The sequence below is a fragment of the Phyllostomus discolor genome, chromosome 1 (genome assembly GCF_004126475.2).
Source record: "Phyllostomus discolor isolate MPI-MPIP mPhyDis1 chromosome 1, mPhyDis1.pri.v3, whole genome shotgun sequence".
Classification (NCBI taxonomy): Eukaryota; Metazoa; Chordata; class Mammalia; order Chiroptera; family Phyllostomidae; genus Phyllostomus; species Phyllostomus discolor.
In genome coordinates, this window is record NC_040903.2 from 60619758 (window position 1) to 60635590 (window position 15833).

Below are 15833 nucleotides of genomic sequence, written 5' to 3' on the forward strand. Positions count from 1 at the left end.
AAAACAGGCAGTGAAATCTCAGATGTTGCTCCTAGCAATATTTTTTCTGACATATCTTCCCAGGCAAGGGAAATAAAAGAAAAAATAAGCAAATACGATTACAGCAAACTAACAAGCTTTTGCACAGCAAAGGAAACCATCAACAAAATAAAAAGACAGTCCACTTAATGGGAGAACATAGTTACTGATACATTTGCTAAGGGATTAATATCCAAAATGTATGAAAAAGTCATACAACATAGCACCAAAAAAAATCCAATTGAAAAATTTAATAAGGGACTGAATAGACAGTTCTCTGAAGAGAACATACAGATGACCAATGTATATATATATATATATATATATATATATATATATATATATATATGAAAAGATGCTGAACATCACTAATCATATCAGAGAAATGAAAAGTAGAACCATGATGAGATATCACCTCACACTGTTAGAATAGCTGTCTTCAGTGAATCAACAAACAAGTGATGGAGAGGATATGGAGAAAAGGGAACCATTCTGCATTGTTGGTAGGAATGCCGATTGGTGCAGCCACTGTGGAAAGCACTACCAAGTTAACTCAAAAAAATTTAAATGTAACTGCCTTATGACCCAGCAATCCCATTCTGGGAATATATCTGAGGAATCCCTTAACAGTAATTCAAAAGAATATATGCACCTCTGTGTTCATTGCAGCATTATTTAACAATAGCCATGCCCATCAGTGGTTGAACATATAAAGCACCTATGATATATTTATCCAATGGAATACTTTCAGCTGTAAAAAGGAAGACAGTTTCACCCTTTGCTACAGCATGAATGGACCTGGAGAACATTATGTTAAGTGAAATTAGCCAGTCAGAGAAAGAGAACTACTGATGCTTTCACTCATATACAGAATCTAATGAACAAACTGAACTAACAAGCAAAAGACAGACAGACTCATAAATAGAGAGAGCAGTCTGACAGCTCAGGGGTGGGCGTTGGTGGTAGAAAGATTAAGCAAAAAAGAAAAAGTATTCATGGACATGGACAACAGTGTGACGAATAAGAGGGAAGAGAGTTGGGCAGAGGTGCAAAAGGGTTTAGGGAGGATCAGTAGTAATGGAAAAATTACAATAAAAATGTATTACTACAAATTTAAAATAAAATTTTAAGTGATAAAAAAAGAAATGATTTAATCCTGAAATTTCATGACATTTCCAGTTTCAGTCTCAAACAGTCTTAATGTCAATGGAAAAAAGTTCTGTAGATCTTTTCAAGTTTTATGCTTCAAGAGTACAGTTTTTGGCTTGTTGTTGAATATGTTCTTTTAACAAGTACACAGGTATCTTTTAGGGAGACAATACAGTGGACAGTGGCACTTTTCATACTTGCCAAAATATGTTTTAACATTTTTAAAATTTGTTTTTTGACTCATTGGTTGCTTACAAGTGTACTGTTTAATTTCCACATATTTGTGAATTTTTCCAATTTCTTTCTGTCATTGATTTCTAATTTTATCCCATTGTGGTTGGAGAGCTTACTTTGTATGATTCAAATCTTTTAAAATTTATTTATACTCAGATTGTGGTCTATATCTGGTCTGTCATAGAGAATGTTTCAAGTGTATTCTGCTGTTGGATGGAATGTTATAGATATTTGCTGTGTATCTATTAGGTAGTGTCTATTGGATATCTATTAGATATCTATTAGGTAGCTTCAGTTGGTTTATATTGTTGTCGAGTCTTCTGTTTTCTGTCTAATATTCTGTCTAATTTCTTTAGTCATTTTTGAAAGTGGGATGTTCAAATTTCCAACTGTTGCTGTACAAATACTCTGTTTCTCCCTTTTAATTCATTTAAGTCTTTGCTTTATTTAGGTGTAGGTTGTTAGGTACATATAACTCATATTTTTATAACTATTATATCATCTTTATTTAAAAAAATATTTTATTTACTTTTAGAGAGAGGGGAAGAGAGAGACAGAGAAATGGAGAAAAACATGGATGTAAGAGAAAAACATTGATCAGTTGCCTCTCACACATGCCCCTACCAGAGATGGAACCCACACTCTAAGAATGTACCCTAACAGGGAATCATACTGGAATCATTTTGGTTTATGGGATGATGCCCAACCGAGTTGCACTGTTTGGGGCAGTTATATCTTTTTGATGGATTGACCTTTTTGTCATTATACAATGTCTTTGTCTCTTAACAATTATCTGAAGTCCATTAAGCTTTTTGCTTTGTTACTATAGCCATTCCACTCTCTTTTGGTTACTGTTTGCATTTAATATTTTTTCTATCCACTCACTTTCAACGATTTTTTTGTTCTAAAATGTATCTCTTGTAGAAACTATGTTGTTGAATTGTGTTTGTACCTAATCCATTCTAGTACTCTCTGACTTTTAATTGGAGAGCTTAATCCAGTGACATTTAAAATAATCATGGATATGGATAGACTTACTTTTGGCACTTGCTTTTTTCCATATGTTTTATATCTTCTGTGTTCCTCAATTCCTTCTTTACTTATTTCTTTTGTCTCAGGTCTCATTTTCTAGAGTATCATTTTATTATTATTTTTGTTTCTCTTACTATAATAGATTTTTTAAAGTGTTTGCCATGGGGTTAACAATTAACATCTTAAGTTACAGCAATCTAATTTAAATTAATACCAGTTTAGTTTCAGTCATAAATATTGCATTTTCTACATAGCTGTTTCACTTCCTTATGTAACTAATGTCACACATTACATCTTTATACATCTGTGCCTGTGGAAAAAGATTTGTTATTATTTTACTTATGACACAGATTTATAATTATTGCTTTAGTATTTATTTGGTGATCTTTACCAGTGTTCTTTATTTTTCATATGGATTTGAGTCACTTTTTAGTATTTTTTCCTTTTATCCTGAAGGGATTCCCTGGAGCATTTCTTGTAGAACAAGTGTACTAGCAGTGTATTCTCAATTTTTAATTGAAATATCTTGATTTCTTTATATTTTTGAGAGACAGTTTTGTTGGATATAGAATTCTTGATTAATACATATTTTTTAGCACTGTATATATGTCATTTTAGTACCTTCTAGTTTCCTTGTTTTTTATGTGAAATTAGCTGATAGTATTATTGAGGATCACTTACACATTATGAGTTGTTTCTCACTGCTTTCAGGATTCTCTCATGGAAAGATTCCCTTCAGGAATCCCCCTTTCAGGGTTCTCATTCCCTGCTTGAGCACAGCCTAAGGAACAGCCAGTAGTGAGAATTTAGGGTCTTCTCAGAAGGTTCGAAATACTCTTTCTGCATATATATGCCGCCTTGGGTATGCATGTAATCTAGTGGTTTCCAAGGAATATGTGGAGCTTTTCAAAGCCCATATTTCCAAAGCATCTTACTCCGATCTTTTTTCCAGGCTTTTTGTTGTGTCTGTTGTATGCTCCAATAGCTATCTCTTGCCTGTTTGGCACCAGCTTACAAATTTACCTTTGAATGTTTTTGACAGATGTCCTGGTTAGTTGCCTCTGCCCTGGAAGAGTTCTGTGTTTGGTAAAGTAAGGGTAGGCCCTTACACAATTTGTCAGGGAGCCAATGACAGACCAAACAAAAAAAAAAAACAGTTTTGTTTTTTAAGGACAAGGTCTGCTTTGATCCTCCAGCACTAGGAACCCACACCAAGAATTCAGATTGTCATCTTCAAGACCCTACCTGATAACGAGCTACCTTTTTCTTGATTGAGTGCCTGCCTGATTGCTGTAATACTTGGACTTGTTTGTGCGGTTCAGATAAAGTTACTTTGGACAGTTTTTACCAGATTATTTGTTTGTTTGTTTTCAGGGCAAGTTCCTTGGAGTTCCCTACTCTTCCATTTTTGCTAATGACCCATTGCATTGTTACAATTTTGACAAACACACTGCTGTCATAGATGTTTTTTTAAAGAATGAATGAATGACCATATGTCTCTTCTTTACAGAAGTTATCCAAGTATTAAGACAATTCATGTCTTCTTGTCAAAGAACCTTATCTAGTTTAGAAGGAAAATAATTCTGGCAATTAAACTCAGTAGATCTCCTGATATCTACAGTATTAAAGATGGCTAGTCCACCTGTAATCCTTTCAAAATTATTTCTCTGCAAGCCAGAGAGATAAAAGATCTAATCTATTGAGTATAGGAGATATATGTTCTAACAGCCAGGTTTCTAGTAGAAATATGATGTAAAATGTGTTAGAAAACCTAACACACATCGGGGTCTTTACTTTTGTTTGTTTGTTTATTTTTTATGGCTTTTTAAAGTATTTTTTATTGATTATGCTATTACAGTTTTCCCATTTTTCCCCCTTTTATCCCCCCTCAACCCTGCCCCCCAACCCTGTAGCATTCCCCCCCTTAGTTCATGTCTATAGGATGTACATATAAGTTGAGTCCTTTGTTTCCTGTACCATTTTTTATCTCTCCTCATCTATTTTATGCCTACTAATTATGCTTCTTCCTCCCTGTACCTTTTCCCCCCTATTCCTCCCATCCCCCCTCCACTGAACTCCCTCTGTGTGATGTCCATTTCTCTGATTCTGTCCTGTTCTGGTTGTTTGCTTAGTTTTTGTTTTCATTGCTCTTCTTTTAGGTTCATTTGTTGATAGTTGTGAGTGTGTTGTTATTTTATTGTTCATATTTGTGAACCTCTTTTTCTTAGATAAGTCCCTTTAACATTTCCTATAGTAATGGCTTTGTGATGATGAACTCCTTTAACTTGACCTTATCTGGGAAGCACTTTATCTGCCCTTCCATTCTAAATGAAAGCTTTGCTGGATAGAGCAATCTTGGATGTAGGTCCTTGCCTTTCATGACTTCAAATACTTCTTTCCAGCCTCTTCTTGCCTGTAAGGTTTATTTTGAGAAATCAGCTGATAGCCTTATGGGAACTCCTTTGTAGGTAACTGTCTCCTTATCTCTTGCTGCTTTTAGGATTTTCTCTTTGTCTTTAATCTTGGGTAACTTCATGATGATGTGCCTTAGTGTGTTCCTCTTTGGATCCAACTTCTTTGGGACTCTCTGGGCTTCCTGGAAATCTATTTCCTTCACCAGATTGGGGAAGTTTTCCTTCGTTATTTGTTCAAACAAGTTTTCAATTTCTTGCTGCTGTTCTTCTCCTTCTGGCACCCCTATAATTTGGATATTGGAACGTTTCAGGTTGTCCCAGAAGATCCTCAGCCTCTCTTCATATTTTTTGGATTCTTGTTTCTTCATTCTGATGCAGTTGGATGTTTATTTCTTCCTTTTGTTACAAATCATTGCTTTTAATCCTGGTTTTCTTCTTGTCACTGTTGATTCCCTGAATATTTTGCCTTATTTCATTTTGGGTATCTTTTATTTTTTGACCAAGCTCAGTCAGTTCTGTGAGCATTTTGATTACCAGGGCTTTAAATTCTCCATCAGATTGGTTGGCAATATCCTCATCACTTAGTTCTCTTATTGAGGTTTTGCTCTCTGTTCTTTCATTTGGGCCATATTTCTTTGTCTTGGTGCAGCTGATTGGTTGTTGGGGTCTTTACTTTTAAAAATACCATTGACCATATTCACACTGTAGTTGTGTGGAGGTTTTCCGTATAGTTTATCAGATCAATAAGAATGTAGCCATTGTTCTCATTGCCTTTCCAAAGCTGTAGCCCCTTGTGAAATGACTAGCCCAAATCTACTAATTGAGTCTAAAGAGCCAACATAGAGAGCTCTGAATATGATGTAGTATTTTCTGGGTTTGAATTCTGTTTTCATGTACTTACCAGCAGTATGAACTTAAGCAAATTACTTAACCTCTTTTTGCCTCACTTACCTCACCAGTGAAATGGGCCTGATAACAACTATACTTATGCATAGCTTTGTTAAAAGAATAAAATAAGTTAATATTCATTAAGTAATTAACTAAAATTAATACATGCATAATGCAATTTGAGTTGCAGCTTGTCTAGAGCATGTTTTTATAGGGAAATCTTTGAAGTTTTCAGTTCTATCCATGCAGGGTGGAGTTTATTGATGAAATCACCTTACTGAGCAAATTCTTAAGAGGAAAATAGTCAGGCAAGACTGGTCTGTATTTCCTTAGGACAAAACTATATCTACAACTGGGTGCAAAACAGACCATTACACATTTATGGGAACAGCCTTCTAATGTGTAATAATCTGGGCAACTAAAAGGATGGGCCAAGATAGTGGGAGATAAAGCTAAAAGGATTGGAAAAGACAGATGATGAAGGCACTTGGGAGTTATTGCAGAATTTGAAATAGGAGAGCCATCTGGTTACATAGAGTACATACTGTGGAAAAAAAATTGGAGGATTGGGGTCATCATAGCAAGACTGAAATAAAGGAAATGCCTTACAAGACTATTAGTCATTTTTATTTTTAAGTAAGTCATAGATGCTCCATAATGAGCATATACTGATTTTGTAACTCAAGAAAATACATAAGCTCCTACTTTGTAGGAAATCTACTTTTGGAATTTCTCTATGATACAGTCACAATTTTCAATAAAATATAAAGTTGAAGTCTCAAATTCATTTGACATGACCTCTTTGCTCAACAAAATTTTCATCACAGATTTTCAGTAAATAATTATCATTTTCTACTACCTGTTGTCTATCATTTAGGTATAGGAAATACATCAATTCCATTTAACAAATTAGAATGAAAATATAACCATATTACCCACAGAACTTACTCTGTTAATTTTATAGCTCCTCGCCTCTCCACAAGTCACAAAAATTTTCACACCTAAGTTAAAACTGTTAAGTTGATTGATAGCCTGTAGCAATAAGCTCCAGAACAGTAATGAAAATAATGGTTTATACAGTAAAGCTTAACAGACTAATTATATATAGTCTTATTTTGCCTCTTGTCATCTTTATTTCTTTAACACTTATTTAGTCCCAAGTATACAGATTTTGTTTGTTTTGGTGTTTTAGTCATTTTAACTTTTGGGTAGTTTTAGAAATTAATTGGACAAATATTCAGCTATAAAATGATAAAAAATTTAATACGCAACTTTATTATCATTTGTCCCACTGTGGACATATTAGTTATTGGAATAAATTTTAAACTTAGTGGAGATAGTTTTAAAGCTAACTTGACAGTGCGTTCTTTACTATTGTATTTTATTATTATTTGTTGTTGTCTTTTGTAATGGCCATGTAAAATGATGTTCTCTGCATCTACTGGTACACATAGGATTACATAAGATCTAACTTCAATATCCACTTAATCCAAAGTACTCTTACTGAACTATCAATGACCTTTTAAATATATTTAAACTATAATAGTAATATATACATAGTGGGCAAATTTATTTCTGCAAACCAGACTTTGGAAACTGGACACCTTTAAAGACAATCTTTAAAGTACTGAAAAAAAAAGTGTTAAGTACAATATATACAGCTACTTTTAATTATTATTATTTTGGATAAGTTCAAATTTAACTACCTTCATATAGACATACTTATGACATGTGAAGTTGACATTCCATAGGTTGTTGTCTGGTGGTAAATTTAATGTAATTAACAATGAAGAAACCACATATGGTAAGCCTGGAATTCAGAAACTGGCCTTAACATTCTCAAATAAAGACATTTAAGGCACACAGATGTATTAATTTTTAATTTGTTTCTTTTTGATCTCCTAATTACTGAAAAAGATTTATTGGTTAATTTTAGGAAAGCAAGTGTTTGAAAAGTTTTGCCAAATACTGTCTTCTCTAAATGACTGTATGGTAATGAAAAGTTAAGAGAAGAGCCAAATTAGACTGAGTAATTGTTCAGTCATGTGGGGCAGACCAGTTGCATAGCCTGGTTGTTAGACTGATTGCTCAAATTACATTGCCTGGGGTCCTGCACTTGGTTGGCTGTCATCTCAGATCTTAACAAGGTTCTGGGAATTTCTTCTTCTGACAAAGTTTGCTTTGTGTTTTCACCTCCCCCCCACCACCTCCAGGATGCTTCATCTGCAGACATTAGAAAAGCATATCGTAAGCTTTCATTAACTTTGCATCCAGACAAGAATAAAGATGAAAATGCAGAAACTCAGTTTAGACAAGTAAGTGAAATATGCTGTTGTGTTTTGTGACAAATTTATAAAGGTTTATGGTAGAAATAGTAACTTATATGTAAAATAATTCCATTTGAAAATGAGGCTGTAGTTTAGAAATATAGTGTATATATGTTATTCAGTTTTTTACAAAATATGTTTTTACCAACATTTTTTATGTTAGAATCTCTAAATTCTTGGAGAGTCACAATTGTCATAATTTTTTGTCCAAATTAGCACTTTTGCTTTTTAAAAGCGCATTTTAAGATTATTATTTTTGTATCTTTCACAAAGATTTACTTTGGTATAAGCATTGTTAACCTTGTAAGGTGCTACTAAAAACAGAAAATATTACTTATAATTAAGGTTTTATCAATGTGTTGTATTTATGAACACTTTTTTCTGCATGTACATTATAGCTTATTCACCTTCCTAAGTGATTTCTTATAGTTCAGAGTATTTTTATTTTAAAGTAATGCTTCTATTTTAGTTGGTGGCCATTTATGAAGTTTTAAAGGATGATGAACGAAGGCGGAGGTGAGTCTTTATTTCTACTTTTGAATTAAGATGTTATAGTTTGATGTCTCAGTTTGTATAGGGAAAAATCATTATATTAAACAGTTTATTATAAGTTTTTTATTTTTGTTCCTTCCAAGAAATGCAATGTTTTTAAAATGTATGTTTAGAGCAGAGTTAATTTATATTGAAAGTTTACTAGGTTGATTCAATACTTACAGACTTTAGGATCATGAGTCAGAATGTTAGCAAGTCATGACTTCATTAAATAAGATTTTTAACAAGTGTCTAAGCCTTGGGAAAGACAAATACCACTTGATTTCAAACATGTCAGTTCATTTTTGATATATCAGTAATAGCTCCTATCTGTGCGTAGTGGTCCTTTTTCTTCTTTCCTGTTCCTTAAATGTTTTGTAATTAGGCTGTTGGTGATATTCAAATTATTACCATCTCTTGATGTTTCCTCACAAAATAATAAACCCAATTTGTGAGTGAGAGAAGAGACTTATATGAGTGTGTAGAAGATAGGAGTGAAAGAAAAATATTTGCCTCTTTCTCCTATTTGTTTTGCCTCCTTCCCTTCCCTTCCTTTCCCTTCCCTTCCCTTCCTCTGCTCCAGTGATTCTGCTTTTAGGGTTAGTTAGTGGAGGCAGCCCTTCACTTGGATACTTCTCTGTGCCCTCTTCAGAAGAGTAGTAATATATTTATACAACAGTTTATAGTACCAGTGACTTAAGAGGAGACAGCAGAGAGGCCCGTTTTTTCTACTTCAGACTGTGTGGAATGTAGACAATATCGTGATGGGTTTCAAAGCTTTTTCAGTCAGGCTTACAGCAAGAAATACATTTTATATCATGCCTAAGGACAAACAGACAGACACATGAAACAAATTTCACAAAATACTTTTGAGTGAAACAGACTGATATTTTCTATTCTAGGCTAGGCTAGACTAAGTCATTTTTCTTTGTGTAAAACAATGCTTGTGTGGTCAATTAAATTGATTTCATGAGCCACTAGTGGGCCACAATCCACAGTTTGAATATTGCTCTACAGTAAAATAGTACCTTTAAAGAAAAAAGTATATTTGAGATTTTAGGCTAAGGCCAGCTAGTATTCTTAAAGACAACTCCCCCCGCCAAATTACTCTGTGTGACATTTTGAATCTTCAAATATATTATGTGGAATTATTCTATATCCTAAAATGTTAGCTACCACTCTTGGTTCTCATCCTAACTCTTTAATTTGAATACCTCAGTTTGGCAGATTGCAAAGCAAGGACTCAAGATATGCTCTTGAAGTGTTCTTTGCTGTATAACAAGGGCTGGCATTGGTCCAGATACCGTAGCCAACATTCCTCTGGTTTGAGATAATCCATAGTGTTGAAAGAGTCCTAGAAGTATGTTGAAAGAAGTGTTGCTCACTCTGTGCATATTTTCTAGTTGGTTTCTCTCACTGAACCCCAAGTTTTGTTTCACACATCAAGAATGTGTCTGTACAAATAGCTTTATTTAGTCTTCCTACATCTTTGGCATTAGATTTTGTCTTCTTGCTTGCAGTTTTCTTAAAAGTTAGTAAACTTTCTTTCAGTTACTCAAATTATTTATCGATTTTCAGAACAAATCACTTCTTATTTATAAATTAATGTAGACCTATCTAACATTTTCTTCTTAGGATTAGTTCCCTTTGCATTTATTTTAGAGTATGTTAGTAGGAAAAAAGTGGATCTGACAGTTACACAAACAGCTATAGTATTTATACCCCTTTAGGGACAAGTAACTCTTTGGTAGCTGGTTTTCCCTGAGGCAAAAGTCTTAACTAATCAAGCTAAGAATCTCTCCTCTAAAGCTTGTGCCCCGGGCAGGTGACCTATGAGTATTTAAACATATAGAAGAAATCACCTCTACAGACAATTACCTAATGTTTATAATTCCTTTAGAGGGAAGAAAAATGAACATAATCAGTTTTTATCTTTTACAAGATTGTCTTACACTGGTATTTAAAAAAATGCTCTTTGGTATCACATTTATTATAAATATTCTTTAAATAAATGTTTTTAAATTTGTGACCTTCCAGGAATTTGCAATCTGGAAAATTGTCATAGACATGTTTTCCTTTTTATTTCCCTTACAAATAATTGTGTTTTCACTAAAATCAGGTGCATTCTTTAAATTTTGGTAGAAAAGGGGTAACAATGAAATAAATAACAAACTGGATAACATTTTTACTTTTTTAAGAAAGAGACAAATTTTATTTTTAAAATAGCCTTATTTAGATAGAATATGCTTACTATGAAAGTCACATGTCTTAAGTGCATAATTCAGTGAATTTTAGTGAATTTTACAGAGTTGTGCAAACAACCACAATCCAGTTTTAAAACACCTCATCACCCCAAAACACTTCCTCAAGCTTATTTGCAAGCAGTCCACACTCTGACCCCAGCCCTAGGCAATCACTTAATCTTTTTGTATCTATAAATTTATTTTTTCTGGACATTTCACATTAATGAGATCATGTAATATATGGTCTTTTGCAGCTGGCTTCTTTCTGTTACCATAATGTTTTGAAGTACATCTATATTGTAGCATATACCAATAGTTCATTCTTTTTTACTACTGAATAGTATTCCACCCACCACTTTTCTTTATTCATCAACTGGTAGACATTTCATTTGTTTCCACTTTTTGGCTATAATGAACAATGTTGCCATGAACATTCAAACACAAGCCTTTGTGTGAACAGATGGTTTTCAGTTCTCTTGAGTAGATTCCTAGGAGTGCAATTGTGAGTAAACTTTGAAGCCTTTTTTCCTCCCAAAGGCAAAGACTACAGTGTGAAAATAACATTTTCCTGATTAGTGTAAGGAAACCTAACATTGCAGCCCTTTAAATTCTTTAGTTAACTTGCTTATTTGGGGGAATAGCAGCTCAGCTATGTTCTGACATAAATTTCTATACAAGTGCCCTGAACATTAGCTGAAATAAAGAAAGTACTAAGTAGACCCAATCATTTATTACACATATATACTGGAATGTGTATATTAGCATCTTTACTTTTGTTTACAGTCCATTATATACTTCTAACCAGTTTTCTTTTACTAATGTAGTTGTGCAATTTCAGTTTTTTTGTCTACTTTATGGTACTAAATTTGTAAAGGTTAAATGTATGTTTTCAGTGTACAAAATGTAATTATGTTTTATTTACAAATCCAATGATGAAAATAATAGTTATCTCAGACTTAATCTGCCAAACCTTTACAAATCTATTACCTAGTATTGTATATTTGATTACAGTAGTATTTGAATAAAAATAAACATTAACCTGAGAATAAGAAATTTTAGTACTTTACTCAATTAGGGGATAAAAGATATTTACTATGTACAATATATAAAGAGCCATGTACCACAGTTTTTGGCATATATATTTTTTATAAAGGAGAGTAAGATGAATTAAATTAGAATTGTTTGATGTTTATGATCTTTGTGCAATTGATTTTTACTCTAAAGTTCAAAATTTGACCTCAGTCAAATTTTGTATATTGCTCTATTGTTTTAAGCTAATAGTTTAAACTTTGTGTGATAGAAAATTCACCCTTTAGACAATGTTAGAATTATTTACATATTTATTTTCATGATATATTTATTTTCTATTATAGTGTCATAGACTTTTATATTTCAAAATATGCTGTTTTAAATTTACAGTAATTTTTTTTCTACTGGTAATTTAAGTATTTTTAGATTTATTTGCTTTCCAATGTTTATATTAGGCTAAAAAAATATGATGAATTGCAGATTGTAGAATGGAACTCACTAATGATTATGTAACCATTATTTTAGGTCCATCATGTATATTTTAAGAAAATCAGACAAAGTAAACATATATTAGGCCATATGTTGGATGTGTGGAATTGGTCAATTGTTTTAATTTTCAAGATAATGACTTTATCACATGTTACATGTGATTTTTTGCGTTAATGATATTTTCATCATAGAGATTTACTTTTGTGTTTTCTTAGAACACATTAATACACATGTACATTCTTAACCTGGTCTTAACAAAATGTTAACAGCAGTTTGTATGAGTTCACTTACTGACCATATTAAGTGTTATGTGGTAAATATAGAAAAACATACCATAGTGATATTTTAAATGTTATATGTTGTCAACACAGCATTTTTTCTGAAATAACTTACGAATATAGTGTCTGTATATTTTTACAATATCTTTATTTTTTCAGTGTTTCAGAAAAGCAGTGATTTATCTTTTAACAGCATATAGTCTAAAAAGTGAACTATAATAGACCCTATCTTCCCCTAAAATGGCCAGTTGTGTGAGCCATAATGTTCATTGATAGTAAAATCAATAGAGCATTGATTCTAAGCTTAATCCCTGGAGACTGTTGTTTAGAGTGGCAGGCATAGCCTAATAAATATCTAGTTCTGTTTCGTGTGTTCGGTGCATGAAGTTTTGCTGTCTTGAATTGGGCTGTACACTGAATACAATTTATTGTGGGTAGAAAATAGTAGCTGTTAACAGACACATAGTATTTCAACAATTGTGATAAAATAGTCTATGTAAGATTCATATCTATGAGTCCGACTGTGTTTTCTTTCAATACAGATCAAAGTTAATACTTAGTAAATGCTCTTAGGTAATAGTTGCTGCTTTCTTACTTGTTCTTTATTAATAGTCACACTTTTTACATGAAGTTATTTCATGAGAGAGGTTAGCTGAAAATGATTTTTTATAGTCATCTTTTGTTCCTTTCAACAAATCTGAAGTAGAATGTAGATTTTGAGTAAATTCAAGACTTAACATTCATTGAACTTCATTCAAATGTTGTAATCTTGTGTTATACCCCTTGAAACCTTTTTGCCAATGTGTTTCTAATTTAAAATAAGTCCATTTTTACAAAGATTGATTTAAATATAAATTTTTGAGGAAAGGAATAATATCTTTTGATAAAAATCATCATTATGTTTTCATATTCATGTTCAAGAAATGCTACAATATTGAAAAAGAATAAACATAGAATTTTTTATGATCCAACCACTACACAGCCATATTTTAATTTGCAGACTCTTGTACACTATACTATTGGCCTTCTAAGAGTTTCGTACTAATTAATGTCCTTTGCTCTGAACATTAGCTATTCTGACATATCACTATGGTTAATAATATAAGCTGATCTAAAAGTCAGGATTTTTAGATTTGCTAATAAATTTTTTTTGAATTTCAAACCAGTATTTCCTACTGAAAAAGTAAGTTGTCTGTAATAAATCCTCTGCTTTTATTTTTTTTAGCATATCTCCAAGGTATCAATTTAATAACTATCAAAGTAGCTACTGCAGTTGTTGCATTTAAATTGATTTACATGTCAAGACTGGCAGTTTAGCAGCTGCGCTATTATTCTTAGATCGGTCAATTTACTTGAGAAAAACCTACTACTGAGTTCTGCTGACCTGCCTGACAATATAGGCCCTATTTCTATTCCTGTAATTAGGCCTGCGACTAACTCAGAATATTTTTAATTAAAATATTTTGGTCACTGTGTTGCACCAAATTAGACCTTTCAGTGAAGATTTAATTCTGGAATAGTGTGATTAGAATATTTAATGAGTTGTGTTCAACTAAGATTAACAGGTTGTGTATGTTGAACATACAGTGTATGTTTGTGACCATTTTGAGTTTTACAATCATAAATGTTACTCCTGATTTTTAACCTTAAAAATCAATATTTGCCTCAATAACTATCTGACAGGTAAATTTAAATTCAATTAAAGTTTTACTCTAAAGAAAGCTGATTTAAAATGCATTACTAGAGCTTTTATTTTTGTTCTTCCCTTCCAGCAATGCCAAAAATTAGTAAATTGTTTAAATGTTTACAAATAAACAGTTTTATTGAGAAATCTGATATAAGCGTAGGTTGCTTTCACATCTGTTTCTAATTTGGCAATTTTTTAAATTCTCTAAAGAAATGTGAGCAATACAAAATTAAAAGATACTCATTTTATAGGCTTTTACATCATTAAGAAGCTTTGATAAAATAAGATGTGTAACCATTTCCACTCTGAACCATGCTACAGAGGTGGAAATAAAAACATTGACAAGAAAATTTATCCTGAATTTGATTCAATTAATGTATAACTCACGGTAGTAAATAGAGCTCTTATCTTGATTTTCCTTCCATTGAGAGCCTTTTGTTGCTGACTTCTGTGAGGGGTCTTTGCAGCAGACTGTGATAGAGGTAGACTGTATGGCTCCTTTAGTTTAGGTGTCATTCCAGAAGTCACATCATTGGGGTGCTATAAAGCACAAAAGCTGGTATCCGCAGTAAGATAAGTACTGTGTACTCTTTCTGAAGACTGTGTGTGACTGGACTATCCTTACAGTGTTTTCAATTTATAGGCCATTGTAATGCTAATAATTTACAAAAGTGTTATCTATTTGGAGAAATTCTTTTTCCTCTTTTTAAATACGGATACAAGTAAGTTTTTTATTTTTATTTCAAACTTTTCATGAAAAACTGTTGTATTTGCTACTGTAGGTATGATGATATTCTAATCAATGGACTTCCAGATTGGCGACAGCCGGTATTCTACTACAGGCGGGTGAGAAAAATGAGCAATGCTGAGCTGGCATTACTGTTGTTCATTATTCTCACGGTGGGTCATTATGCTGTGGTATGGTCAATCTACCTGGAAAAACAACTGGTAAGTGTTGGTAATAAATCAAATGATATAGCCTCCTTAATTTAAGTGGAATTTCAAACATTTATTTTTCAACTGATGAAAATTTCAATGCTTCTACAAATACTGCTCATTATAATAGATTTGTGCTCAGTATTTAGTGTTTGATATGTTTATAAGTCAAGAAGAACCTAAGACATAAGAAGAAAATATCCCTTTTAAAAACGTGGCATTGAGTATGTTATACAATTTTGTGAAGACTCCAATATCTAACAGAAAATTAGAAGGTAGAGCCTAGAGCCATGTTTTATTCATTATCACTTTCCAAATGGAAGTATTTTATGTAAAAATTATTTTAGAAATTTTTGTGTTACAGGCTCTTATATAAATAAATTTTTTTACTTTAAAAGTTTTAAACTAAGACTTGAAATGAGTATAATCTTACGGTATCAGAGATCAGTTGGTTAAAAAATTATTATATTTTTCTTTAATAAGCTATGACATAGTTTATTCTACTATGGATATTTATTTGTATGCTAAAGATAATCAAACATATTTGTCAGTATTCATGAATTAGCATCTGTTTACTC

General features: G+C 32.3%; 1 protein-coding gene across 1 annotated transcript in view; it reads left to right on the forward strand.

Moving 5' to 3' along the window:
• Positions 1-15833, forward strand: part of DNAJC1 (DnaJ heat shock protein family (Hsp40) member C1) — a 221264-nt gene that overhangs the window by 76820 nt on the left and 128611 nt on the right. Inside the window, exons 2-4 of the mRNA XM_028505599.2 lie at positions 7949-8050; positions 8532-8578; positions 15102-15267. Coding sequence (XP_028361400.1) covers positions 7949-8050; positions 8532-8578; positions 15102-15267 — 315 coding nt within the window. The remainder of the gene's footprint in view (positions 1-7948; positions 8051-8531; positions 8579-15101; positions 15268-15833) is intronic.